The sequence below is a fragment of the Pelodiscus sinensis genome, chromosome 10 (genome assembly GCF_052426305.1).
Source record: "Pelodiscus sinensis isolate ZL-2025 chromosome 10, ASM5242630v1, whole genome shotgun sequence".
Lineage (NCBI taxonomy): Eukaryota > Metazoa > Chordata > Testudines > Trionychidae > Pelodiscus > Pelodiscus sinensis.
Genome location: NC_143061.1, coordinates 1,821,844 through 1,849,639, shown reverse-complemented (window position 1 = coordinate 1,849,639; position 27,796 = coordinate 1,821,844). Strand labels below are relative to the sequence as shown.

Genomic DNA, 27,796 nt, shown 5'->3' with positions numbered 1-27,796 from the left:
TCCAGCCCTGTTTCATTATTGAATCTCTGCAATGGCAGGTTATTGGTTTTTATAAAACCATTAACTTTTCCTCTTTGATCTATAGATGGCCTGGGACCAGAGCCTTCCACATGCTGTAATTTTTGGAATCTGAGCCTGATTTTTCTCATAATGGACCTTGGATCAGCCCGTAGGAGTTTGCAACGTGACCCCATCTCTCTGTGATCATTTTCCTGACCCATGAACATTATCCCCATAGGTGCAAGAGCTAGGGATGCAGGGCGTTTTGCAGCACCCTCACATTTTATGTGGGTCCCAGCCACTGTCCTGCACCCGGGGCTCTGTTCCTGGCCCCGCACCAGCCCCAGCCTTGGACCCCTAACCCCTGTCTGTGTCTCCCTCCCGGAGGCAGAGTCTGGTCTTGGGCTCCAACTGCAGGGAAGGAGGGGACTGGGGTTAGGGAACTGGCTTTCTGCACCCCGGATATTAAACTATTAAAAATGTTCCAGCAGCACTGATGATCCCTTTAAATACAGCTCAGTGTTCCAGGATCCAGCAGGATCTCCAGCCTCTGGGAATCCTCACTCTATCATTCTCCAGTAACACGAGTCACCAGATTCATTAGCTACTACCAGTGACTCATGCCCACGTGTTTCCCTCATTAGACTGCTCACATGAAATGAATTCTGCGCTTCCCTTAACTCCTTGTGAGCGAGATGCATATTCAAATTGCGCCAGACGGTCTGTTTTATACACTGCTCAGGTGAAACTAAGACTGTAGCTGTAGCAGGATTTGCCAACTTCTTGACAGTGACAAATCCTCGCTGGCGTAAAGCGGTGCAGCTGCGTTACAGTCGATGGTGCTGTGGTGAATTGCGGCGGCTGAGACGCTGGCTCAGGGATTTTAAAAACACCCCGGTGGTCACCGCATGTATCACAGAGCCTCGGGCGGCAGGTATACGAGGCAGGGGAAGGCGTTTCCTACCCAAACTGCCAGGCGTGGCCCCTCCCACATTCCGTCCCCTGCTTCAGCCACGCTGAGGCTAGGACCACGTGCCACCCGCCCTTCCCGTGCTCCGGAGCTGGGAAGGCTCACACGGGGGCTGCGGGGAGATGGGAGATCTGCCCCTGCAGTGTAGGGTAGGTTGTGGGGAGAGCGGGGGAGCTGGAGCCCTGCCCCTGAGGTGAGGGGAACTTGGCTCTGGGGGGAGGGGGCCAGGTGGAAGAGGTGGAGCTGGGGGGTCGCCTCCCCCAGTCCTCGATTCACCCACTGCCCATGCAGGGTTGCCAGCAGGAGGGCAAGTTTTTTGCTTTTAAGTTCAAATGTTCACACTTTAAATGCAGCCCAGGTTGATCGTGGCCACAAGTCAATGGCTGCTGGTAGCCACCAAGAAATGAATTGATGTTCTTCATTCAGTTCTAAGGAAAGCAGCAATTCCATGATGTAGACCAACCCCCAACTGCCACTCTTAGTTGAAGCCTCAGAGAATGAGCACTGAGCCCCACGAGGGGAGGAGCACTCGGGATGAAATCGGGGAACACTGGGGCCATTGCACGGCCATGGTCTCTTGGTTCAGAATGAGCTGAGTGACTCTCACAGCTGTTTATCGGCTTTGCACCTTTCAACGTTTCTGTGAAAAACGGGGAACGTAGCAATTTGTTACCTCGCAAACTTACTTTGGGCAGCAAACTCTTAAAATGCTTCATTATAGCCTGATAGGATCTTCCATTCATGGCAAAATGGTAATTGTTGCTTTCCCTTCCAGGAATGGTCCTTCCCTCAATATTAATATGTATGTCCTAGAAATCAGACAAGAGTTGTTCTCAGACGGGGGTTGCAATGTTCTAACATGTGAGTAAGGAAAGGAACAAATCCAGTTATTGTATTATGGTCTTGGTTGCTAGAGAACTGGTAGCTACCTCGTGCCTCAGTTTCCCATCAGTACAATGGGGATTATATTTAACTCACCCACCCTCCCTTTATAAAACATTGTGGGTTTGTCTCCAAGTCACTGCTTCGTTGTGTTGTAACACTTGTTCATTACTACGTGTTAACAAACATGATTGTAAATTAAGCTATAGAAATGACACAGAAGTTTGTTTCCACACGGTATATGTTTTTAGTTGTAGTTAACCCTAGGAACCACCTAGGTGAACAAGAGATGCTCTATATTTGCAGAGTTGACTATAATAGAGTTTAAAGAGAAGCTAGATAATTTCATGGAGGTTAGGTCCATAACAGGCTATTAGCCAGGGGATAAAATGGTGTCCTTGGCCTCTGTTTGTCAGAGGGATGGCAGGAGACAAATCGCTTGATCATTATCTTCGGTCCACCCTCTCTGGGGCACCTGGTGCTGGCCACTGTCGGCAGACAGGATACTGGGCTAGATGGACCATTGGTCTGACCCAGTACGGCCGTTCTTATGTTCTTATCCTGGGTTAGGATAAAAGGGGTAAAAAATAAGGGTGATGTCATGGTAGGGGGTCTACTGCAGACCACCAAGCCAAGAAGAAGAAGTGGATCAGGATTTTTCTTTTGAACAACTAATAAATCATCCAAAGAACAGAACTTGATGGTGGTCGGGGACGTCAACTATCCAGACTTCTGTTGGGAAAATAACTCAGCAGGGCACAGGTTATCCAAAGAAGTTCTTGGACTGTATTAGAGACAGTTTTTTTTTATTTCAGAAGGTGGAGAAAGCTACTGGGGGGAGGCTGTTCTAGAGTTGATTGTAAGAAATGGGAAGCAGAGAAAACAGCAAAATAAAGACAATGGATTTCAAGAAAGCAGACTTCAGCAAACTCAGGGAATTGCGAGGTAAGATCCATTCTAAGCAAATCTAAGAGCAAAACAACTGAAGACAATTGGCAATTTTTCAAAGACACATTATTAAAGGGCAGAAGAGCAAACTAATCCACTGCGCAGGAAAGATAGGAAGTATGGCAAGAGACCAAACTGGCTTACCAAGAAGACCTTAAATGATCTAAAAATGAAGGAGTCCCACAATAAGTAAAAACTACATCAAATTACAAAGGATGAATATATATAAACAGATAACATAGGTATTCAGGGGCAAAATTAGAAAGGTGAAGGCACAAAAAGAGCTCAAACAAGCTAGAGACAAAGGATGTGTCTAGACTACAGGTTTTTTCATAAAAAGTGGCCTTTTTTTGAAAAAAAACTTCCCCTGGGTCTAGACTGCTGCCACATTCTTTCAAACGTAAATCAAAAGAACGAGGCAGTTTTTTCGACCGCGGAAAACCTTGTTTTACGAGGAATAACGACTTTTTTCAAAAGTGCTCTTTCGTAATGCAAACTGTGCTTTTTCGAAAAAGAGCATCCAGACTATCTGGGTGCTCTCTTTCAAAAAAGCGGCTTGCTTTTTCAAAAGAACTGGTTGTATGCTAGACACTCTTTTTCGAAAGAGGCTTTTTCAAAAGTATCTTTCAAAAAAGCCTCTTTCGAAAGAGGCTTGCAGTCTAGACGTAGCCATAAAGGGGAACAAGAAAACATTCTACAAATATATTAGAAGCAGGGGGAAGACCAAAGACAGGGTAGGCCAATTACTCAATGATGAGGGAAAAACAATAACAAAATGCGGAAATGGCAGAGGTGCTTAATGACTTCTTTCTTTCCGTTTTCACCAAGAAGGTAGGTGGTGATTGGACACCTAACATAGTGAATGCCAGTGGAAATGGGGTGGGTTAAGAAGTTTAAATGGGGAAAAACAAGTTAAAAATTACTTGGACAAGTCGATGTCTTCAAGTCACCTTGGCCTGATGAAGTACATCCTAGAGTACTCAAGGGACTGACTGAGCAGATATCTGAGCTATTAGCTAGTATCTTTGAAAAGTCATAGAATATGGGAGAGATTCCAGATGCCTGGACAAGGGCAAATATAATGCCAATCTATAAAAAGAGAAATAGGGACAAGCCAGGGAATTACAAACCAGTCAGCCTAATTTCTGTGCCCGGAAAGATAATGGAACAAATAATTAAGGAATTCATCTGCAACATCTGTAATATAATAAGGTAACAGCCAGCATGGATTTGTAAAGAACAGGTAGCTTTCTTCAATAGGATAACAAGCCTTTTGGATAAGGAGGAAGCAGTAGGTGTAGTATACTGGGCGTCCCCGCTACAAGCTGCCACAGTATACATCCGTTCCACACTAAAGTCATTGACACTTGTAGGAACTGATGAGTTACAAGGGCCTTCCATTCCCTGCTCTTAAGTTGCACAAAAAAACCCCCAATTTGCGCAACTGGAAGTCAGTCGTGGGGAAAAATTCCCCACTTCAAGTTGTTTCACTATAAGTTCAAGTTTTTTGGAATGTATCTTGGACTTATAGCGAGGACAGCGTGTATCTAGACTTCTAGTAAGGCATTTAAGTCAGTTGTGCTTGACTTTCTCATTAATAAACTAGAGAAATTAAGAAAGTTCTCATTAATAAACTAGGTTAACTGGTTGGTTAACTGTTCCCAGAGCGTAGTTATCAGTGGTTCACTGTCAGGCTGGAAGAGCATAACGAGTGGGGTTCCACAGGGATTAGTTCTGGGTCTAGTTCTTTTCCACAGCTTCATCAACAAATTTAGATAATGGCAAGGAGAGCGCAGATGATGCCAAGATGGACGAGGCTGCAGGTGCTATGGAGGATTGGATTTTCATTCAGAGTTATCTGGACAGTACTGGAGAATTGGTCAGAGGGAAAGATGAAATTCAACAAGGGCAAATGCAAACGGGTACTCCTATTAGGGAGGAACAATCAGTTACATGCATGCAACATGGGAAATGACTGCATAGTGTGACAGAGCAGGGGCGATTCAGCAGGTTAAAGAGCTTGATGGAAGGGGAAAGAGGCAGAGAGAGTCAGCAATCCTGGCTAATTAGGGGCAGCTGAGACAGGGCGTCTGCAAAATGAATTAAGGCCCAGATGAAACCAATTGAGGCTGCCTGGAGGCCTATTTAAGAACCCTCCCTGTGGGGGTGAGAGGAGGGAGAGTTGGGAAGGAGTTTGGAGAGTGTGGAGCGAATTGAGAAGAAGTTTGGAGAGCTGTGGAGGAGTTTGGAGAGTGGAAGAGGAGTTTGAAGAAAGAAAGAAAGAAAGAAAGAAAGAAAGAAAGAAAGAAAGAAAGAAAGAAAGAAAGAAAGAAAGAAAGAAAGAAAGAAAGAAAGAAAGAAAGAAAGAAAGAAAGAAAGACACTGGAGGAGTCAAGAGAATGGCATCGACCTTGTTAAAAGACTACAGGGAGACAACAAAACTCAAACCCAGGCAAGTAAGCCATATTACTGTGACTTCTAGACTGAGGGACAGTGGGCTGAACAGGAGTCAGGGACCCAGGAGCGGGACAGACCCTGCCACAATAGGAAGAAGTACGATAGAAAGGGATCTGGGGTCACAGTGGACCACAAGCAAAATATGAGTCAACAAGGTAACACTGTTACAAAAAAAGCAAATATCATTCTGTGATGTATTCACAGGAGTGTTGTGACAGAGGGAGAAACATTATTCTCCTTAACTCCCAATGATAGGACCAGAAGCAATGGGTTTCAATTGCAGCGAGGGAGATTTAGGTTGGAGATTAGGAAAAGCTTCCTGTCAGGGTGGTTGTGGTCTATGGTCTAGATCAGGGGTTCCCAACCTTTTTCGGTCCCCATAGCCCCTTGGCTTTTAGTAAACGTTCCCGTACCCCTACTCAATATGAAAGGAAATAAATTCTAGACTCTAGAATCCACAACTTTTTTCACTCACACGACTACTTTTGGAATATTTCAATTATGATGATCTAGTTATTCACCAAATACTCCCCGTATCTCCTTGACAAGCTTCTCGTGCCCCCTGGGGGTACTCGTACCCCGGTTGGGAACCCCTGGTCTAGATGCTCTATGGTCTTGATCCTGCCATGAGTGCAGGGGACTGGACTTGATGACCTCTCCAGGTTCCTTCCATTTCTATGGTTACACTGTATAAGTTGTTTGGCTCTGTCAAATATCTCTCCCCAAGTTGATGGAAGATTAAAACAAATCTTTGTGGAAGATTTTTAAAAAGCTCCCACATTTTCTCAGTCCCTTCATGCCACTGCAGCTTCAAGGCTATTGGGCAAAGCAGTAAGAAACCCACTTTTCACATTTCCAAAGCCTCAGTGCCCCCAGCCTTTGCCAAGTGACCCGGCGGGTCTTACACTAATTCCAGCTGCGCTGTGTCTGCTATCTTCCAGCAGTTGCCAGGCAATGGATGCTGGGACGAGTCCTCGTGGTTCACTTGCTTCAATGAGAATCACTTTGCTGGTCTCGGAAATCATTGCGGCGCTCTTGGCCACAGTAACGGCTGTCTGAAGGTTGTCCCCTGGAACATAAACGCGTGAGGCAGATTGGGGCAAGAAATGAGCAATCTACTGTGACTTTACTGCTGTTGCTATGCTACACACTGGGCCCACCCCAGGCTTCCCTCTCGCCAGCTTTCGCTACAGGCCAGAGGGCTGGCTCTGCACTGTCACTCTCGCAGTAATTCTTTAATTCAGCAGCGTTGCGTTACGCTAGAACTCATGCAAGGGGCCCGGCAAGTCAGAGGACCAGATTCGGCAAGACATCTGCTCATGGAACTCCTATTGTCCGGCGCGGCAGTTCTGTACCTAGAGGGCTACAGGGTCAGGTCCAGAGACGATACCTGTGACCATCACGCTCCTGATCCGGGCAGCGCTGAGCTCTTCCAGCACGGGCTTGGTCTCGGCCTTCAGCCGGTTTTCCATGATCAGCAGGCCCAGGAACGTCAGGTTGCTCTCCAGCTTCTCCCTGGGAATGATGATGACAAACGCCCAGAGATTGTTTGGATAGTGGTTGGGGTGGGAGGAAAGTCTTAGGGTGGCATTTTTTTTTTTATACAGAACCCACACTAGGATTGAAATGCACTTTTCTTTCCAGGAAACCGTAACCGATACTGCATTCCAAGCAAAACGGATTCACGGAGCCTTTAGGTCTCTGCAGTTTGGACAAGCTGCCAAACCTGAACAACACCGTTGTGTGGACTAAGCAGGAAGCACAGTGCGCGCGCACACACACACACACACGTTATCTGCAGGAACAGAAATCGGATGTATGTATCACACACACTTGGCATAACATAACAGTGTAACTGGTTCTCTTGGAATGTCTACACTAGCTCGTTAGTTCGAGCTAGGTAAGGTAATTAGGGCAAGCAGAATTGCAAATGAAGCCTGGGATTTAAATATTGTGGAATGAGGAGTAACAGTAGTTCGAATTAGGATCTTTAATTTAAACTGCCTATTCTGTGCCGCGTGTAGCCGCGAGCACGGAGTTCGGACTACGGGGGATTTAAAAATGGCGGCACCCAGGAACATGCAAATGAAGCCCGGGATATTTAAATCCCGGGCTTCATTTGCAACTCCACTTGCCCTAATTACCCTACCTAGCTCGAACTAACGAGCTAGTGTAGACGTACCCCCAGAGAGATCATGCTAATGGCTTAGCCATTCCTGAGCCCCTCTTCTCTGACAGGTCGTGCAGAATTGACCTGGAGAAGCACCCAGCAGCACTTACCTCTCTAAGCTGCCCAATTCCACAGCCTTGTCCATGTTTAGTTCTTTATGTGCCAGGGCAATCACTCTGAAGCCTTGGGCTGTGGAGATGTGAAGCTCCTTTGTGAAATCAGCTGGGACTGTGTAGAGGAGAAAAGAACATGTGGGCAAGTCTTACAGTTTCTGTGATGTCAAGAACATCCGATCTTTGACGCTTTTCTTTGGTGGCTTCAACTCTGCATGTGACACACTCACCATTTACCAGTGCTATGGCCTTTCTCTGCCAATCACCTGGGTCTGATCCAAAGGCTCTGGAGCTAACAACTAGATCTGAGCATTTCTAATCATTGGGCTACAGTGTCATTTAAACTACAAGGCGTGGAGTAAGCTCTGTTCTAACCACAGGACCTCCTGGCACCTTCAGTGGGGCCTATGGACTAGCTAACTGCTAAACTCCGCACTGTTTTACCACCCAACACTAACTGTAGCAGGTGTTTGCGCCAGTACCCGTGAGCCACTGTGGACACAGATCACGGGAATCCCTGCCTCAAGGGGTTGGAGAGACAGCAGTTTCATGGTTCCAAGACATCTCCAAGCAATGGTGTGGCTCTTCTGTAGCTTCCACAGCCATTCCTGCTCTTGAGTGCTTGGCTTCAGCCTCAACTTGACTTGGGCCTCACCTCCTGACACAGATCCTGAAACCTGACTTGGAATCCACCCTGGCATGGAACTTGACTATGAACTTCTCCACTGCTCTCAGCTTCAGGTCTGACCCTGCTCTGACCGTTCTGAGTCTGTGTTCTGCCACGTAAATGCTACGTACCTTTTTGGAGGGATCACTTAATAGCTCTGTGCCTCAGTGGGAGGGTTGTCTGATGGCAAGCAGCTGATTTTGAGAATGTTCTGGGCTGGGCCCAAGGCAAGACAGAGACATGAGCGGCTTCTGTGGCTGCCACAGTTTACACAAGGAAAAGGGCCGCCAGGACCAAGAGAGGCACAAAAGTGAATTTAAGCTACTTTTGCCTCTTGTCCCTCTCTCCGTTGTGCTGCGTGTGAGTTGGAAGTAGCTAAGGGTCAAGTCCACAATCTACAATTGCCTCTAATTCCATACAGAGATTTTAAAGGCAAATATAACTTTAGAAAGGGCTACCTATTTAATTTAAGGAAAAGCAGCGTTTTGCTGGGTAAGCACTGTGATGGCGCGTCGGGGTTCCCCCGATCCTGAACCCCTGTAGCAGCAAGAATAGACTCCACCAGCCAGTAGAATAGAGAGGGTTTATTGCTGCTCCGGGATACAGCACGGCATAGATCACCGGACCGTGCGGCTGGAAAGCGGGGCTCGCTGCGGTTCGGCGAGCCCTGGTCATTGCTAACTGTACGTATATTTACATAGTTCTTCTCCCACCACTAGGGGTGCGTCTACACTGCACCCTTATCTGGAAACAGATAAGTTATGCAAATTACATGGTTTATTTTGTGTTATTTTCAAAATAGCTTATTTTGTAATTTGCCACTGTCTGCACAGCACCAAATTTCAAAAGAAACGGCTATTCCGAAACGTCACTTAATCCTTGTGGAATGAGGCTTACAGCGACGTTGGAATAGCATGCCCATTATTTTAAAAGATATTTTGAAATAACAGGCATGCTGTCAAGATGCAGAATAGCTATTTCAGGATACCAGAACTATCCCAAAATAGCGCCGCTGTGTAGATGTACCCTAAGATTTTAAGCTTCTGTGAGAAGTCAGTATTACAACAGTGAATATACGTATCTGGAAATCATTCATGCTCTCAACTCTTTGGTTAAGCAAAGATGTGCAGGCAACTGCATGTACAGTCACCATGACTGCATATCTAAATCAGGTATTTGCACATGTTAACGTCCAGTTATGGGCCAGGTCCTCCACTATTTAAGTCAATAAAGCTGCAATGATTTTCACCTGCTGAATATTTGACTATGCATCGAATCAGCTACTGGATCATGCATACGGAGCCATGCTAACTACATCAATGAGATTGGCAAGAGCCCAGACAGCCTCAGGGGAAATTGCCTTTTGGACTGAGCCAAGATAATGTTCCCAAAGCCTTCCTCCCCGTTGGGGCCACACAGATACATTTCCATACCAGTTTCGGGTCTGCAAAAGCTGGACACCATTTCGGGTGCTCCCTTCATATAGAGATCATAGTGGTCCCTCCCAATCAGCTGTGTGATGACAGACATCCTCTGCAGCCCAGAGGAAAACGGGAACTGATGGAGGATTACTATCCCGTCCACTGGAGCCTGAGGAAAAGGCCGGAAGATATGGGAGGTTATTTAGACACTGAATTCACTTTGTAGACAGAAAATGGATGCCTTGGCAAGCTTGGTATTTGATTGCTACCCTGAATTGTCATGGGGGGGGTGAGTTAAGTGGTACACGAGGGGGTCCGCTTGCTACCTTTTGCCCAGGGGATCATAGGGACCAGAGACTGCACAACTGGATCATGTCATCCATTCCCCATATGCTTTCGCCTAGAAAATTTGGGGTTGTTCCCAATAGCACGTTCTTCAGTGCTCAGTCCAGGGGAGCTTTTAAGTGTCCCTGGAGATGGGGCTTCCTACCACCACTGCTTCTTGAGACAAGCTAGCCCGCAGCTCGCAGGCCTCGGCTGGGTTTCTGATATTCAGGTTATGGTTTCCATTCTGCTTTCTGTTCTGTTCTATTCTTTTTTTCATTAGGTATTTTGCATTTATGTATGGGGCCCTCTGAGAGCTAAAGGAGAAACACTTGGGCTACGTCTAGACTGCATCCCTTTTTCATAAAAGGGATGCAAATTAGATGTATCGCAATTGCTAATGAAGCGGGGATTTAAATCTTCCCCGCTTCATTAGCATAAAAATGGCTGCTGCTTTTTTTCGGCACGGAGCTTTGCCGGAAAAAAGCGCCAGTCTAGACGCGGATCTTTCAGAAAATAAAGCCTTTTCCGAAAGATCCCTTATCCTTATTTTAAGAGGGATAAAATTGCGATACGTCTAATTTGCATCCCTTTTACGAAAAAGAGATGCAGTCTTGGAGTGAAGTAATAGTTGTATTTTATTTATCTATGTATTTATTTTAGTAGAACATAAGAGCGGCCACACTGGGTCAGGTCAAAGGTCCATCTAGCCCAGTGTCCTGTCTGCTCACAGTGGCCAATGCCAGGTGCCCCAAAAAGAGGGATCACAACAGGTAATCCTCACGTGATCCCTCTCCAGTCATCCATTTCCAGACAAACAGAGGCCAGGGACACCCCTCCCACCCATCCTGGCTAACAGACATTGATGGACCCAACCTCCATGAATCTATCTAGCTCTTTTTTGAGCCCTGTTAAAGTCCTGGTCTTTACCGGATCGTCTGGCAAGGAGGTCTAAAGGTTGACTGTGTGCTGAGTGAAGAAAAACTTCCTTTTGTTGGTTTGTTTTAAACCTGCTACCTATAAATTTCATTTGGTGACCCCTAGTTTGTTATATTGTGGGAATAAGTAAATAACTTTTCCTTATTTGCTTTTTCCACACCAGTATATTACAATTCATGTGTCTCTTCCTCTAGATTATTTCAGTCCGGTATCCAGTGCATATGATCCAGTTCATATGCAGTTAGTTAGCTCTTTCCCGCACCCATTTCACTTTGCTTTTTCAGTAAGGCATTTGCTTTAACTGCTTAGCAGCTCTATTTTTTATCTCTAAGCTGCTTCCCAAGTGAGTAAAGAGATGAGCGGGAAAACGTTGCTGCAGTTAGTACAGTCAATAGTTTTTGCCTCCGACACCGCTGTTGTCTGGTTTTGGGTCTCTGCTTCTGATCATTTATTTTGTTCCTCCTTATACTGTTGAGGTTTTTTTTAAAACACTTTTCCTCTGTTCTCTCCCCCACGTGCCCCTCCTCCCCCAGTGTATTCTCTCTGAGGTAAATGCAGCTTTGCTGATCAGTCAGCAAACTGATTAAAAGTGATTCTTTCCTCCTATACACCTCCAAGCAGCCAGTTTAAATTCCCCCAATTTAACAGGCAGCTCACTTTCCTTGGAACACATTTTGACACGTTTTCAAAGGGATACCTTTCATAAGATACAAAAATAACACAAAAGGACTGAGGAAGTTTACAGCTTCCAGAAACTCTCAGAATTGGAGAGGTAAATGAATGTTACTTGTGCTAGTAGTTACACACATCCATAGGCGTGCGCAGCACATTTCATTAGGGTCTGTACCCAGGGAAATTTATTTTTTATTTTTTTGAAAGGCGAACATTTATTGAATACTTAGTCATAAAAGACAGTATTTTTATTCATCAAACAAACTAAAGAAACTAAAACTTAACTAAACTTAATTTTTTTAAATTAGCAACTACACTTTACTTAAAAGAGCATATCATGCGATTAACTTAAAACACAAAGCCACTTTTTTTTTTTTGAGACATTAGGGTGTGCCTGGGAACACCCGGCACACCCCTTGCGCACGCCTATGCACACACCCCACATTCTTTCAGTTAAAGACACAGAACTCACATTGCTAGCGTTTGGTCCTGGTTTAATGATCACACTTGTATCTGGTACTCCAATCTTACTATGAGCTGAACTGGAATTTTCCATTTCCTTTGGGGGGGGAAAATGTAAGTCAATAGTAAAATTAGGACATTGACTAAGAAGCAGTTAAAACTTCGAGCTTCCACCTGTGACCCCAGGTATACTTAGAGATATGCAAAAGGTCCAGTCTTTTGGGGGTTTAACTTTGTGCTTAAATTGTCACCATTTCATTTTGGTTTCCTTGCACTTTGGAAATTTGGCTTTGCAATATTTTATAGCTGAGGTTTGTTTCGGTCACCTAGCCAGAAAACTTGCCTTTCATACAAAATGCCATGCTCACTAAACACCCAGCAAAAGCCAAGATGTCTCTGCTCCCCATAGCTGATCCCATGTGTGCTCATCCACACTTTTATATTCTCTGTCACCAGGGTGTTCACCAAGGCTGATGGAATATGGGTAAATTCAACCTTTGTGGATGTTAAAGCTAGACTCGCTCAGACAATGGACCAGTTGGTTACATCATAAATCCCTTGTTTAAAACAGGTTCAGTAAGTCTCTGAAAAAAGGAGCATTGGACCCTTCCTGCTTAAGTCAGAGCATTAGGCTAGACATGCAGGGTGGGGCTTGACAGCCGCAGTCTGGGGAGTTTATGATGATGTTAAATTGAATTTTTCAGGGGCTCATGCTGTGAACACCTGTTCTCTGTGGGTAAATCCCAGCGTGTAACACCCACGTCTCCTGAGTGCTAGCGACGTGACACCCTTATATAAAAAACACAGCTGCACCTGCAAGGCAGTGTTTCAAAAGAGACCCTTAACATGGGACGTTTTGCTGACATTGACCACACGGCCACCACCCTCCCCAGCTCCCAGGCCACGGTTCTCTGTCCCCAACAGGTGCCGGGGGAAGAGGGGTTTAGAGTGGGCTATTTACCTGGCTTCCCTACTCAAACAAACCCCTCCCTGTCCCCAGCGCTCACAGCAAGCCGAGGAAGTGGCATAGTGGAGCAAACAGGTGGCAAGAGGCATGTACAGCCCCATCTTGAGCCCTGTCCCCCACTGTGACCTGCTAGAACTCCGGGGCAGAGGCAGACCTGTGACAATACCTCAGCATTTAGTACCATTGGCTAGCCTATGGCAGGAGCAGTGGCCGGTGCTGTGCTCCAGGCACGGTTCTGTTTGGCTGCCATGGGCGTGCAGCATGTCTCAGGCTTGGGGGGTGCCGCCAGGACTTGCACACTGTCAAAGCAGTCAGAAGAGTCACGTTACCCAGCAAGTGCCCTCAAACATTTTCTTGTCCAGTGGGTCTCCCTGGATCTTCTCATCCAGCAGGACGAGTGAATGGCAGCTCGCCATGGCTCCACACGGCAGCCCCCAAGGCAAGGGACGGCCAGAGGCAAAGCTGTGCACCTCCTGGAAACTGGTGGAAAACAGAGCGTTAGTGTCCCATCTCCTAACGTGCACGGGGACAGATCCTCCACTGGGGTAAGCAGGTTCCTCTCGGCTGGCGTCGGTGGAGCAATGCCCTGTGCACAGGGCCAGCCCGTTCGTATAGATGAACTAGGCGATCGCCTAGAGCACCAAGTTAAATGGGGCGCCAAATGGTGCTGCAATATCAGTGAGGGGTTTGGAGGGGGGGTGCAGATTGCACGGTTCAGTCTAAGGCCGCCCCTGCCGGTACAGCAGCTGAGGGTCTAGGCCCCTCTGTCTGGAGTAAGTCTACTCTGCTCGGCGAACCAAAGGCGTCTCAAACATAATAAGCATGGAGCATTACACGTCGACTTTCTATTGGGTTGTGACTGGAAAGACCAGCCCAGAGGGCTGTGGAGCCCTGTTGGACACCACCTGGTTTAATTCCTTAAAAGAGGGATCTTGGCACTTAAGACAAAGAGCAGAGCGATGACACTTCCTGTCGCCTGCCCAGCTCACTGAGGGGAAAAGGGCGCGAGGTTCTCTCTGTCTTACTGGCCACTTTCAAAGAGCTCTCACCTCCCCCGCTTGTCTCGCTCTCGCCTGGCACTGACCCGGCCACGCCGCTGCAAACGTCCCACCAACGGGGCCCCAAGGGAGCCCAAGGGAGCGCTGGTGAAGTGTCTTCGTGACACACTTGCCTTTGCCGTGCCTGATTCTCCGCTGCCTTGCACTGGGAGCTATTCACCCTTGTGCCACAGCTCTGAAAGGCCACTGCTGGTGCACGCGGGGAACTCTGGTGTGTTAGCACGGCAGGGCAGAGAGTTATGTCCAAGCTAGTGGCTTGGGCAAGCGAGGACCTGATTCACTAGTCGCTTACACCTGTGTCACTCCACGGAGTTACACTGGGCTAAGTCGGAAGAGACCCAGGCCCTGAGCACTGCAGTGTAATGCCGCAGTCCCTGAATATGCAAAGTCAGCCTGGAGCAGGCATCCTTGCAGGGTGGCACCAGGCGCGCCGCGTAGGGGCATTGCCCCACTCCCTGTGCTCACAGGGGCTGGCCCACAGCTCTGCCCAGCCCCGCTGATGCCTGAGTCAAGGAGAAACCAGCATTTTGCTAAGGCAGGACCCAGGTTATCTGCCCAGCCGCCCCCATAATGTGCGCCACTGCAACCTGTAGCATAGGATTGTTCAATGCCACCCAAATTTGGCTTGGCTGTCCCTCTGTCACATCACACCTCCCCAGGATCTACATCTTCCAGACACCAAGTCCAGGGGTTCTGTCCCTGGGTCTCCACTGAAAGCTGTCCCTCACCCATCCAACTCTGAATGGTGCTCCCGTTGCACCTTATAGAATTTCTAGTACATACAAGTCAGGTTTTTGGCAGGAAATATTTTTTATTGGACCAGCCTCTGCTGGTGAGACACCCTGGTGGGCAGGGCCTGAAGAGCTCGGTGTAAGCTTAGCAGAACTTAGCTAAGCTGAGAACAGAAGCTGGCCGTTAAGAGATATCACCTGCCCCTTCTTGTCTCTCTAGTAGCCTGGGAGCCACAGGGCAACAACAACACTGAATACAAAGCTGTTTGTACGTGCAGCTAATTTTGTTTCCTTAGTCACATGAGCAGGCACTGAAACGCCCAACTACCTCACGGGAAATAAACGGGACGTTATTTGGGGCTACTTTCCTTGTCGAGGTTTCGTTGCTCTCGGCAAAACAAAACATTCTGTCTGGTGAGAATTGTGCATGCGACCTCTCTTGGCTCAAGCACAGGAGCCGGGTAGGGAATGCATTACTTCCTGGATTCATCCTTTCCAAGAAATCCTTTATTGGGTGGCATGCACTAATGAACCTTCTCGAATGAGCAGCTGAGAGCAGTTGTCTCTGTCCCGAGGGGCTTGGGAATATCGTTTTTCCCTCTCACCAGGAGTTCACTCCATCACTCACCATGGTACGACTATCTCATCTCTGTTGAAGTACCTGTTACCTTGGCAACCACTGCTAACATGTGGGATGTTGATACCATGCACGTGCTGGCCCCCTGAGCTAAATGGAATATAGACAGTGCATGGCCACCCAGGCCTGACAATAGTGGAGGGGAGGGTGTAGTGAGGGCAGCCGGCTTCAGCAGTGTTACTGAGCATGCTCAGTCTGTGGGCACATGCACAATACAAGCCAAGCAGCCAATCAGGGAAGGGGGAGGGGAAGGTCACCATGCCGACCTGCCCCATTATCCCCCCTTGGAACGAACAATAAACAGCTGCTGGTTTTGCTACAATCAACAAGCTGTGCAATTACGCACCACTGGTCACCTTGGGCTGGCCAAGGATTTTGGAATAGGATTGCAATGCAGCTTGCTGCACAGGGCCAGCATCTGAACGGTGAAGTCTGCCGAGTCCGGCTGGCAGCCGCTGAGGGGTCTGGGTGTCAGCAGTGGCCCAGGTAGCGGCTGCATTTATTTGTAAAGCACTTGGGGGGGACACAGTTGTCTAGACAAGACAGAATAACAAGGGATGTGAAAGAAGCAAAACAATTTGCTGTCAGGCCGGTGAATGAGCTGTGAAGAGAGCCCCGCTCCTCCACGTCCCGCGCCAGTGTCCTAGCCACTAGCCCACACTGCCCCTCTCTTCACTACAGCTGTGCGTTTGAGGCAGCTCCCTGCTGCGTAAGGTTCCCGTGGACTCTGTTTAGACAATGTATCTGAGATCTGCCCGTCACTAAACACAACCCCAAAATACAAACCCCACTCGCGGACAGAGACCCTTACCTGCGTCCTTGCGAAGGGATCAGCCCCCAGAGGTCCAGCCCATCTTCTGTCAGGGTGCCCGTCTAGGTTCAAACAAACATCTGATTATTTTAGTAGCGGGTCAAGCCCTGGTTCTCCAAGGCGGGCGTAAGTCTCACTGCACCCGCGTCTGCCCCCTTGTGGGCCAAATTCCCAGCTTGCCTCCGGTGGCCACGTACACCCTGCACAGTGCGGTTCTGTAAACCTGGCCCATTGTTTCCAGGCGCATTCCAGTGCCTGGAGGTAAATTATCCACCCCGTGTTCAAATACACCAGAGTAGTGTGAAACCACAGAAAGAGCCAGAGGTGAGTCTGGAGGCGGGGAAAGTGTAACCGAGTCAGCGCTCCGGGGGGGACAGAGAGAGGGGAGACAGACTGTGGTCTGGTCCCAGTCTGGAGGCAGTGCTCCGGGGGGGACAGAGAGAGGGGGGACAGACTGTGGTCTGGTCCCAGTCTGGAGGCAGCGCTCCGGTGAGGATGGGGGACCGTGGTCTGGTCCCGGTCTGGAGGCAGTGCTCTGGGGAGGACGGGGGACCGTGGACTGGTCCTAGTCTGGAGGCAGCGCTCCGGAGGGGACGGGGGACCGTGGTCTGGTCCCGGTCTGGAGGCAGTGCTCCGGGGGGGGGACGGGGGACCGTGGTCTGGTCCCGGTCTGGAGGCAGTGCTCCGGGGGGGGGACGGGGGACCGTGGTCTGGTCCCGGTCTGGAGGCAGTGCTCCGGGGGGGGGACGGGGGACCGTGGTCTGGTCCCAGTCTGGAGGCAGTGCTCCGGGGGGGGGACGGGGGACCGTGGTCTGGTCCCGGTCTGGAGGCAGTGCTCCGGGGGGGACAGGGGACCGTGGTCTGGTCCCGGTCTGGAGGCAGCGCTCCGGAGGGGACGGGGGACCGTGGTCTGGTCCCAGTCTGGAGGCAGTGCTCCGGAGGGGACGGGGGACCGTGGTCTGGTCCCGGTCTGGAGGCAGTGCTCCGGAGGGGACGGGGGACCGTGGTCTGGTCCCGGTCTGGAGGCAGTGCTCCGGGGGGGGACGGGGGACCGTGGTCTGGTCCCAGTCTGGAGGCAGTGCTCCGGGGGGGGGACGGGGGACCGTGGTCTGGTCCCGGTCTGGAGGCAGTGCTCCGGGGGGGGGACGGGGGACCGTGGTCTGGTCCCGGTCTGGAGGCAGTGCTCCGGGGGGGGGACGGGGGACCGTGGTCTGGTCCCGGTCTGGAGGCAGTGCTCCGGGGGGGACAGGGGACCGTGGTCTGGTCCCGGTCTGGAGGCAGTGCTCCGGGGGGGGACGGGGGACCGTGGTCTGGTCCCGGTCTGGAGGCAGTGCTCCGGAGGGGACGGGGGACCGTGGTCTGGTCCCGGTCTGGAGGCAGTGCTCCGGGGGGAACGGGGGACCGTGGTCTGGTCCCAGTCTGGAGGCAGTGCTCCGGGGGGAACGGGGGACCGTGGTCTGGTCCCAGTCTGGAGGCAGTGCTCCGGAGGGGACGGGGGACCGTGGTCTGGTCCCGGTCTGGAGGCAGTGCTCCGGAGGGGACGGGGGACCGTGGTCTGGTCCCGGTCTGGAGGCAGCGCTCCGGGGGGAATGGGGGACCGTGGTCTGGTCCCAGTCTGGAGGCAGTGCTCCGGGGGGGACGGGGGACCGTGGTCTGGTCCCGGTCTGGAGGCAGCGCTCCGGAGGGGACGGGGGACCGTGGTCTGGTCCCAGTCTGGAGGCAGTGCTCCGGGGGGGACGGGGGACCGTGGTCTGGTCCCAGTCTGGAGGCAGTGCTCCGGAGGGGACGGGGGACCGTGGTCTGGTCCCGGTCTGGAGGCAGTGCTCCGGGGGGGACGGGGGACCGTGGTCTGGTCCCAGTCTGGAGGCAGTGCTCCAGGGGGGACGGGGGACCGTGGTCTGGTCCCAGTCTGGAGGCAGTGCTCCGGAGGGGACGGGGGACCGTGGTCTGGTCCCGGTCTGGAGGCAGCGCTCCGGAGGGGACGGGGGACCGTGGTCTGGTCCCGGTCTGGAGGCAGTGCTCCGGGGGGGACGGGGGACCGTGGTCTGGTCCCGGTCTGGAGGCAGTGCTCCGGAGGGGACGGGGGACCGTGGTCTGGTCCCAGTCTGGAGGCAGTGCTCCGGAGGGGACGGGGGACCGTGGTCTGGTCCCAGTCTGGAGGCAGTGCTCCGGGGGGGACGGGGGACCGTGGTCTGGTCCCGGTCTGGAGGCAGTGCTCCGGAGGGGACGGGGGACCGTGGTCTGGTCCCGGTCTGGAGGCAGCGCTCCGGGGGGGACGGGGGACCGTGGTCTGGTCCCGGTCTGGAGGCAGTGCTCCGGGGGGGACGGGGGACCGTGGACTGGTCCCAGTCTGGAGGCAGTGCTCCGGGGGGGACGGGGGACCGTGGTCTGGTCCCGGTCTGGAGGCAGTGCTCCGGGGGGGACGGGGGACCGTGATCTGGTCCCAGTCTGGAGGCAGTGCTCCGGGGGGAACGGGGGACCGTGGTCTGGTCCCAGTCTGGAGGCAGTGCTCCGGGGGGGACGGGGGACCGTGGACTGGTCCCGGTCTGGAGGCAGTGCTCCGGGGGGGGGACGGGGGACCGTGGTCTGGTCCCAGTCTGGAGGCAGTGCTCCGGAGGGGACGGGGGACCGTGGTCTGGTCCCGGTCTGGAGGCAGCGCTCCGGGGGGGACGGGGGACCGTGGTCTGGTCCCGGTCTGGAGGCAGTGCTCCGGAGGGGGACGGGGGACCGTGGACTGGTCCCGGTCTGGAGGCAGCGCTCCGGGGGGGACGGGGGACCGTGGACTGGTCCCGGTCTGGAGGCAGCGCTCCGGGGGGGACGGGGGACCGTGGTCTGGTCCCGGTCTGGAGGCAGCGCTCCGGGGGGAATGGGGGACCGTGGTCTGGTCCCGGTCTGGAGGCAGTGCTCCGGGCGGGACGGGGGACCGTGATCTGGTCCCGGTCTGGAGGCAGCTCTCTGGGGGGGACGGGGGACCGTGGTCTGGTCCCAGTCTGGAGGCAGTCTCCGCCAGGGGGGTGAGTCCACATTTGATCCAGTTTCAGCCCTACACAGAGCCCCTGCACTCATTGTCCCTGCCTGAGGCGGGGAGATAAGTGTGAGCCCTGTGAAGCTGAGGTCACAGGCGAGGGGCCCGGCCTCCTCCTGGGAACAGGCCCCGTGAGAGATGCTCAAAGGCCCAGGAGACTTGGAAAACGGGGCTTGTGGGTGCTAAGCTGTACTGGGGCGGGGGGCGGGCGCGGTCACCCCATGACCTTTGTCGCAGGTGGTGCTTCCCAGGCAAGCCCAGATCCCACAATGCCAGCGAGCTGGCTCAGCGCCCTGGCTGGCAGGCAGGCTGGGTGGTGGCACGCATGCCTGTGTGGCTAATACCCCCTCCCCCGCCGTTAGCTCCCTGAAGAAGAAGCATTGTGCCTGGAAGGCTTCGTACTGGCCCTTCTCCAGCATAGCCAGGGAAGCAGCCCGGACTTGATTTCTAGGCTGTGAATGAGCAAGAACATTTTAGAGAAAACCACCCAAGCCACGGAAAGCTTTGCTGTCGCCCATTGCAGGAGGCTTGGGAAGCCGAAGCGAGCGTCTTACTTTGTCAAAGCAGACCAGGTTGATTTGCCCGCATATATTGATCCGCTGGGGGCTGATGCAGAAAATTTTCTTATTCTTCAGCCTCTTCTGGGCATAAACAATGCCCGTGGTCAGAGCAGCGGGAATGGCCGGAGGGACGGAGACAGTGAAGAGGAGGAGAGCCATGGCCACTGTCTCAGCGGCTGGTTTCTGGAACAGAAAGGAACACGGCGAACCGTGATGGGGACGGCTTTGCGCATACGTAGCTATAGGCGTTGTGTTGTCTGCGGCTTCGGAAAGGAGGAGACGCTGCTAGGTGCTGGGTCCCCATCGCTATCCCAGATGAGCCACCTCAATGCCTCCCGTGTCTATTTTGGAGTCGGCGTTGCAGTTTGTACAGTTCGGCTGTGACTATAGCACCAGTATCATTGCCTGGCAGCGCTCATGACCCTTAGAGCCCGTCTGCACTTCTAGGCTCTTCTTAAAGGCTGGTGCAGCTCCACGGGCACGAGCAAGGGTCAGCACGCCCCATTAAGGAAGGTGCGGTACTGTTACCTTCTGGGTTATACAGGGCGGTGGTAAAAATTCCTCTTCCCTACCTACCATGTCACTGCCACAGCTGTATCCAGGGAAGTCAGAAAATGGCCAACTATAACTAGCCAGGTCCAGAGCCAGGCCTCCAGCATCAAAACCACCAGCCCCTACCACGTGGGTCACTGTCGCGGGGCGGTTCTAGGTGCCCAGTAAGTAGCTGGCAGTCACTCGGGAGAAGGGTGTGATCACTGGCACAAAGCCAGCCTGTTACACTCGCACTCCCTGCAGAGCTGCGAGCTCCCCCAGCATGCGCGTGCCTTGGTCCCTTCCTACCGAGCAGAGTTTCTCAATGGGGGGGCGGGTTTCCTGGGGTCGCAAGTGTGGGGCCGTCAGTTGGGGATGACAAACAGGGCAGCTGCCCAGGGCCCCCACCAGAGGGAGTCCGGCAAAGCTGAAATACATGCTTCAGCCCTGGGCAGCGGGATCAGGCTCCCTCCCCAGAGTGACGGCCTGGAGTGTTATTCATAATCTATGGAACCATATTTAAGATGGGGGGTCGCCATTTTCTCAAGTCTTTGTGGGGGGGCAGGGATAGTAAGTCCAAAGGGGTCGCCAGCACGGAAAGGCTGAGAAACTGCTCCAGGGAATCCCGGGCTGAACTGCTGATATTCTACCTTCTCTCGCTCTTGGAAGGTCAGACAGCTGGGACTCAGCCGAAGCCGTCTGACTGGTGCGAGTGCCAACACCTGCCTTGGGGTTCGGCAGGAAGGCCTTCCCGTACAACGCTGCGGATGCTCACCTTGTGGTGCACATACACACACACTGTGTAGATCAGTCCGAGCACACCGATCAGTGTAAGGCCGATGATGAATTTGAAGGCATCTCTGTAGAGTTTGAAATTCATGGGTTTGGGGTAGAGGATGGACCTCACCAGATAGCCTTTGGCGGTGTTGAACCCTGCAGCAAGACAACCCCACCCGTTGTATGTGTTATCGAAGGGCAGGGCAGGCTGAGCACAATGCGTCAGCACATTGCGGGTATTGGACTCGCTTGCAGAAAGTCTCAACACCAATGTCTGGCCAGCTCATGGAGGGTGAAATTCACCAGGCGGCAAAGACCCTCCAAGTCCTCCCAGTCTTGCACCTTAACATGGGAGGTGGTGGATCCCTCCGTGCATTCTGTGCCCCAGGAAGCAGATTGCACCCCTGCTCTGAACCAGGGCTGCAGTAGCAACCGCACAGGATCTTTGCTGTGGATCTGGGCTGACGTCCATAAGGTCTGTCTATTGCATCTGGAAGCCAGCTCCCAGCCTGGGCCCACTGACTCTGCTAGCCCAGCATGCTAAGCCCAGCCGTGCTGACCCAGCTTCCGCCTTGTGCCTCAGGGTGGCGTGGGCTCAAAAGTGAAAGCTCCAGTCTGAACTCCACTATAGCCCCCTCCCTTCCCCGTGTCCGGCTGGGTTGAGTGCACTACCTGTGCTCTGCTCGCACCAGCCTGTGGGCCCCGGGCGGGGCTCTCTCAGTGGCAGCAGAGACGTCACCTCCCCCCAGCGAGGCAGTGAGATCGGTCGCTCAGCCTTTGTGTGTGAGGTTGGGGCGGGCCATGAATGCCACCTGCCATCACTAACCCAGACTGCAGCTGGCTGAGCGTATTTCTTTCCAAAACAGAGCAGCCCCTGCCCATTGAACAGGAGAAGCGAGAGCTCTTCTCGGGAGGCGTTTACGGTGGCAGCCGTGGAGACCGGAGTCGGTGAGAGGAGAGGGAGAGCACGAAGCTTCCTGAGCTGTCCTGGCAGTGCCCCTAGGCCCGGTGTGCACAGTTCTTGTGCTTCCCAAACTAGTGTGATTTCATGCCACACATGTACCTGTGCAAAGGCTAGTGTGAATGCCAGGCACAGGCAGAAAGGCGTGTGCATCTTATTTCCCTTCCCGGGTGGGAACAGCAACACTGCTACGGAGCAACCTGGCACGGACACAGCTGTGGGTTGTGCCCATTCCTACGGGTCTGGCTAAAGCTTTTGGGTGTAAACGAGGCCCCGGAGGGTTTTGTGAGATAGGAAAATCCCAGGCCTGTCTACTGGGACTGCCGTCAGGAGCCCAGGGACACCGGTGGTCTGGAATGTGGCCCCTGCCCACTAGGAACTGGACTGAGACCCCCAGTGCAGAGCCATCGGAAGGGAAAATAACGTTCGGTCTCTGGCATGGGCTGGACCAGGGCTGTAGAGAGAACAGCTTTAGATACGTTCCCTGCTCCTCCTGGCCCCCACCGCCCTGACAAACTCCAAAATAAATACCAGTTTGCAGTACAACAGCTCTCACTGGGCCTTTGCCGGAGGGCTTCGTCTGGATGACCTCCGTTCCACAGAAGAGGACGTGTCTTCGGTAATCCTCGGCACTGTGTGTTTTCCAGGAGTTGGTGTTCTCCGTATGGGGCAAAGGGGTTTTAGTTACCGGAATACTTTCACCTAAAGATAGTGTGGTATAGTTCCAGTTAGGGTGTATTTCAGTCCATCTGTCTCTGGAGATATATCTCTATAGCTATGCAGAGCACATTTCCAGTCAAGGATTTTTAATTAATTAATTCATGGACAGACTGATGGCTGTGATTTTTAACAGCCCTGCACTTCAGACACCTACCTCCCTGGTAGTTTTCAGTCTGAAAACTTGGGGCAGACTTTGCCCTCAGATAGCCACTGTAAGTATATGGGTAACAGTGCGTTCTGCTCCTGAAGTGAGTGTAATATTGTCTGCCCACGTGGACCTCAGTTCAGCATCCAAGCATTTTAAAGAAGAGTCTGTATTGCTGAACTTCCTGTCCCTGACAATACTTTCATAGACTTGGTTGCATTTTTAAGAAACTGAGTTATGCGGGGCAGTTTAGAATTTATCAAAGCCCTTCCCAACGAGATTGCACATTATTCCAAACACCATCTTTCCCTGGTTTGCATCAGCTCATTCGGATTTATGATAAACCATTTGTACTCGGAACGGATGAAACCACACCTCCTGAGAAAGAGAGCAAAGGGCTGCCTGGAGACACGAGAGAAATCAGAAGCCAAGTGTGTACCTGTGAGCATGCCTTCGTCCACAATACAGCCTCCGTCTATCAGGATAGCATCACACGGCAAAGAATGCTTCCTTTCGTCTAAAACAATGATGTCTCCTGGGACCAAATAGCGAGACTCCAGCTTTTTGCACCCTGTCATACGACACAAAAGGAAGCGAGCGTTCACTTACAAGCAGGTCGTGACCCACAGGAGCATAGTAAGGTCTGCACTTTACTGCCGAACTGCTCTTCTACATTGCTGTCTTGGAGGAATTGCACTCGTGTATATATAGTGGTACAAGTGAAGAAACATGTCTACCGGCCTACCTCAAAGTAATAGTCTGGACTAATTAGTTAATGTCTGTAAATTGCCTTGGCTGATCTACACTAGGAGTTCAGATCAAATTTATCCGCAAAAGATCGATTGTTTTCTAAACAATGAAACCATGTGAGTTCAGACGAGTCCAGATGTTTCAAGAGAACATCTGGTTTTGGTACCAGCATACAGAGGGAGCGTAACCCAGAATGCAAACTGGCGACGCACTGTGGGATAGCTACCCAGAGTGCATTGCTCTCAAATTCGACAGCAGTCTCCCCACTGGGAACGCATGGCTTTGAACTATATTGAATTCTTGCACACAGAAGAGACATGGATCTTCAACTTTACAAAACTGGGTGACAAGAAATCGACCTTAATAAATTCAACGGCATCTTTTAGCGTAGACATAAGAGAATCTGACAAAGGTACCGATGGCCCCATTACAGGTTGCACCTGTGAAAACCGATACTTTCTGGTCTGGCAACATCTGTGGTCCTGCCGGACCATGGATGTTCCTGGACCAGAGAGCCCCGGGAGCTGAATGGCAAGAGGGCGAGCAGCCCGGCCGAGGCTGGGGACAGTGAGGCCGGAGGAGCCCCACAGCAGTGCTGGAGCCAGGGACTGGAGAACCCGGCAGCCCACAGCAGTGCGGAGCCGGGGGCTAGGGAATTTCAGGCACGGCAGCCCGGAGTCCAGGGCCAGAGAAGCCCAGCTGCCTGTGGCAGCCCGCAGTGGCACAGAGCCGGAGAATCTTGACAGCCAGCAGCAGTGCAGGGTCAGGAGCTGGAAAAGCCCAGCACAGGGGTGGGGAAATCTGGTTGCATGCACCAGCATGGGCCAGGGCTGGAGAACCCACCACCAAAGGTGGGACAGGGCTGGTGGCAGCAGAGAGGGGAGAGGGGGTCACAGGCAGGGGGTTGGCTGGCTCAGGGCCCATGGCAGAGGACACCTCCCCTGGTCTGGCAAATTTAGTCATTCAGGACCGGTCATGCCCCCACCGTGCCGGACCAGGGAGGTCCAAGGCATCTGAGCACCTCCCAATCTCTCATGGACTCAGCCTCATAACATCTGCACTAGTTAGGCCTCAGCTGGAGTACTGTGTCCAGTTCTGGGCGCCACATTTCAAGAAAGATGTGGAGAAATTGGAAAGGGTAAGAGAAGAGCGACAAGAATGATTAAAGGTTTAGAGAACATGACCTATGAAGCCAGGCTTCATGAACTGGGCTTGTTTAGTTTGGAAAAAAGAAGATTAAGGGGGGACATGATAGCGGTTTTCAAATATCTAAAAGGGTGTCACAAGGAGGAAGGAGAAAATTTGTTCCTCTTGGTTTCTGAGGACAGGACAAGGAGTAATGGGCTTAAAGTGCAGCAAGGGAGGTTTAGATTGCACATTAGGAAAAAATTCCTAACTGTCAGGGTGGTCAAATATTGGAATAAATTGCCAAGGGAGGTGGTGGAATCTCCCTCTCTGGAGATATTTAAGAACAGGTTAGATAGACATCTGTCAGGGATGGTGTAGATGGAGCTTGGTCCTGCCTTGAGGGCGGGGGGCTGGACTCAATGACCTCTCGAGGTCCCTTCCAGTCCTATGATTCTATGATTCTATGATCTCTGGAGGTAGGGCATAATTCTCATCACACCAACACCACTTAAAAAACAACAAGTAGTCTAGTAGCATCTTACAGACTAACAAAACATGGAGATGGGATCATGAGCTTTCATGGGCACAGCCCACTTCTTCAGATGACAAGAGCATTAGAAGTCCAGATCCAAGAATAAATAAGGGGAGGGGAGAGGGCGGGGAGAGAGAAAAAAGGAGGGGAGGAAAAAAGAGAGACAATGAGTAGATGGTTCCAATAGTTACAGGAGGCTGATAAGAACAATTAGCACCTCCATTGTTGGGTTGGTTGGTTAAATTGTAGGATGTGGAAGGTCGTGTGTGAGCCAGCCAATAGCCCCGTTCATACCATTTGTATAAGAATTAAACTTGTGAATGAAGTTAAGTTCCAACCCTTCTCTGTGTATTTGGCTTGTGGAATTGGCCTGAAACAAAACTGTGACTTGCAGATCCATTAATGAGTGTCCAGGCAGGTTAAAGTGTCTCCAACATATTTGTGTGTGTTGCCTTTGCGGAGATCTGATTTGTGCCCATTAATTCTTTCCCGTAGAGACTGACCAGTCTGGCCAATATCCATGGCAGTGAGGTATTGTTGGCATTTGATGGTATAGATCACATTAGTGGATGTGCAGTTTGTGATGTAGTGGGGGGTACCTTGCTGGTTGCTATGCTGGGCAGCGCGCTGTGGTTGACCTCAACTGGCTGCTGTCTGTAGCACGGCCCAGCAGGGCAGGGGATGAGTTGTTATGCCAGGGGGCTTAGAACCTGTCTGACCAGTTATCTCCCAGGGAGCGGAACAATGGGAAGAAGGCGGAGTGGAGCCGTGGCTGGGGGCAGGGCTGGAAGTTAATTAGTTAGTTTTGGTCTGGGAAGCAGGGGAGAAGGAGCTAGGGAGGAGGGCTGGGATTGTAGGGCCCAGCCACCCCCCATCTCAAGGGAGGGCACTGAGGCCTCCTAGCCCCAGTTCCTGTAACCAGATTCCATCTGTGCTGTGCTGTATCTTGGAGAAGCAATAAACTCCCTCTGTTCTACTGGCTGGTGGAGTCTGTTCGTGCCACTACAAGGGTGCAGGAGGTGGGGGACCCCGACGCGCCGCCACACAGTTAAATGAGCCTCTGATTTGGGGCTGATGTGGTTGGGTCGAGTGATGAAATCGCTGGTGCAGATGTGTGGACAGAGTTGGCACCAGGGCTGATTGCAGGGCTGGGTTCCTGGATGATTATGAGGGAGGTGTGCTGCGTGGTGACTGGAAAGAATTGGTTTGATGTTGGGGGGTTGTCTGTAGGTGAAAACCAAGGTGCAGAGAGACAAACTGAGGGGAGGAAGCCTGTAGTAAAACAGGGAATTGAGTCCTGGTCTCCCATGTACACGGCCTGCTTCCTAGTCACTGCATTCTAGAATTACTTACCCACTTTGTTATTGGTCCTGGAATAATGCCTGTGTACTTCCAACGGCAGAGTTTGACACCAGCCCTCCCTCCCCCCCCCCCCCCTCCACTGAATTAGAAGGGGAAGGGGGAAGAAAGCCAACCGGCTGTCACTCACCTTCATCCTTTGTGCATGCTGTAATCTGGACTTTGTTGTGTTCCTCAACAAGGTCATGGAGCTTGATAGATTGCTGTGGATTAGGCAGCAAATTAAGTGTCAAAATACCAGTACTTGTGCCAGGCAATACACTATACAGTACTTCAGTGACCCGGGTAAGCTTTGTAACAGCGAAACTAACTTAATTGGATTACGAGTGGTAAGATTCATACTCCCGCTGTTCCCCTTACCAATCAGGAAATGTGTTGAAAGTGTTTGCCCCCAGTCAGGCAACAGAAAAATCCGTAGTGTGATGTGAACCTGATTTTCTACTTATGCCAATTTCACATCAGTAGTTACTCCTGCTTTGCAGCACTGGGAAATGAGCCCGTTGCTGTTTTCAGTCACATTTCCAGTCCCTAGTAGTGAATTTCCACACACTGATTCATGTTTTTCCCTGCAAGAAATGGCTCAGTAGAACACCTGAGGGTCAATATCCAGTTATTACAGAGATTACGACTGCAGAAAAACCAGACCCGGAATCTAAAACTTTGATCTTTTTAGCTGAGTGTCTACATGGCAGGGGGCTGCCTGGTTGGAATCCGACTTAGGAACGTGCCTGTCCAGAGTTCTAAACTGATGAGGTGAATTATCGCTGGTTTGGGCTGCAAACAGTGTTGTAGCTGGGTAGGTCGCCTTAACTTAAAGTCTACTCAGAGGCATGGCCTTCCTAATCAGGCCACTTGGGAGAGACCTCTGGCTCACAGCACTCGTCAGGCTGAACGCTTGGGCTCTGACTCGCTCAAGCACACTGCCTGCCAGCGATGGGCAACCAGGCTAGTGAGGGGCCGCGTGAGTGGCCTCCTGCATCTCAGTGGCCACAAGGCTGTTGGAACCAAGACGATCTTGCTAGCTGCACTTGCACACCTGGAATTTGCGGGCTGAGCGGACGGGGCCGTAGCAGCGCCTT

General features: G+C 51.7%; 2 protein-coding genes across 2 annotated transcripts in view; one reads left to right on the top strand and one right to left on the bottom strand.

Annotated features, from left to right (window-relative positions):
- PLAAT1 (phospholipase A and acyltransferase 1) overlaps nucleotides 1-11,035 on the top strand; it is a 31,621-nt gene extending 20,586 nt beyond the window's left edge. The window contains exon 5 of the mRNA XM_075938287.2: nucleotides 86-11,035. Within this exon, the coding sequence (XP_075794402.1) occupies nucleotides 86-133 (48 nt within the window). The 3' untranslated portion in view covers nucleotides 134-11,035. The remainder of the gene's footprint in view (nucleotides 1-85) is intronic.
- Nucleotides 1-27,796, bottom strand: part of LOC102456702 (putative cation-transporting ATPase 13A5) — a 60,478-nt gene that overhangs the window by 10,433 nt on the left and 22,249 nt on the right. The window contains exons 8-20 of the mRNA XM_025182497.3: nucleotides 26,848-26,920; nucleotides 23,388-23,519; nucleotides 22,615-22,785; nucleotides 21,121-21,278; nucleotides 19,809-19,997; nucleotides 16,230-16,291; nucleotides 13,322-13,472; nucleotides 12,036-12,122; nucleotides 9,641-9,797; nucleotides 7,538-7,655; nucleotides 6,648-6,772; nucleotides 6,163-6,326; nucleotides 1,657-1,779 (exon numbers count right to left, since the gene is read on the bottom strand). Coding sequence (XP_025038282.3) covers nucleotides 1,657-1,779; nucleotides 6,163-6,326; nucleotides 6,648-6,772; nucleotides 7,538-7,655; nucleotides 9,641-9,797; nucleotides 12,036-12,122; nucleotides 13,322-13,472; nucleotides 16,230-16,291; nucleotides 19,809-19,997; nucleotides 21,121-21,278; nucleotides 22,615-22,785; nucleotides 23,388-23,519; nucleotides 26,848-26,920 — 1,710 coding nt within the window. The remainder of the gene's footprint in view (nucleotides 1-1,656; nucleotides 1,780-6,162; nucleotides 6,327-6,647; nucleotides 6,773-7,537; nucleotides 7,656-9,640; nucleotides 9,798-12,035; nucleotides 12,123-13,321; nucleotides 13,473-16,229; nucleotides 16,292-19,808; nucleotides 19,998-21,120; nucleotides 21,279-22,614; nucleotides 22,786-23,387; nucleotides 23,520-26,847; nucleotides 26,921-27,796) is intronic.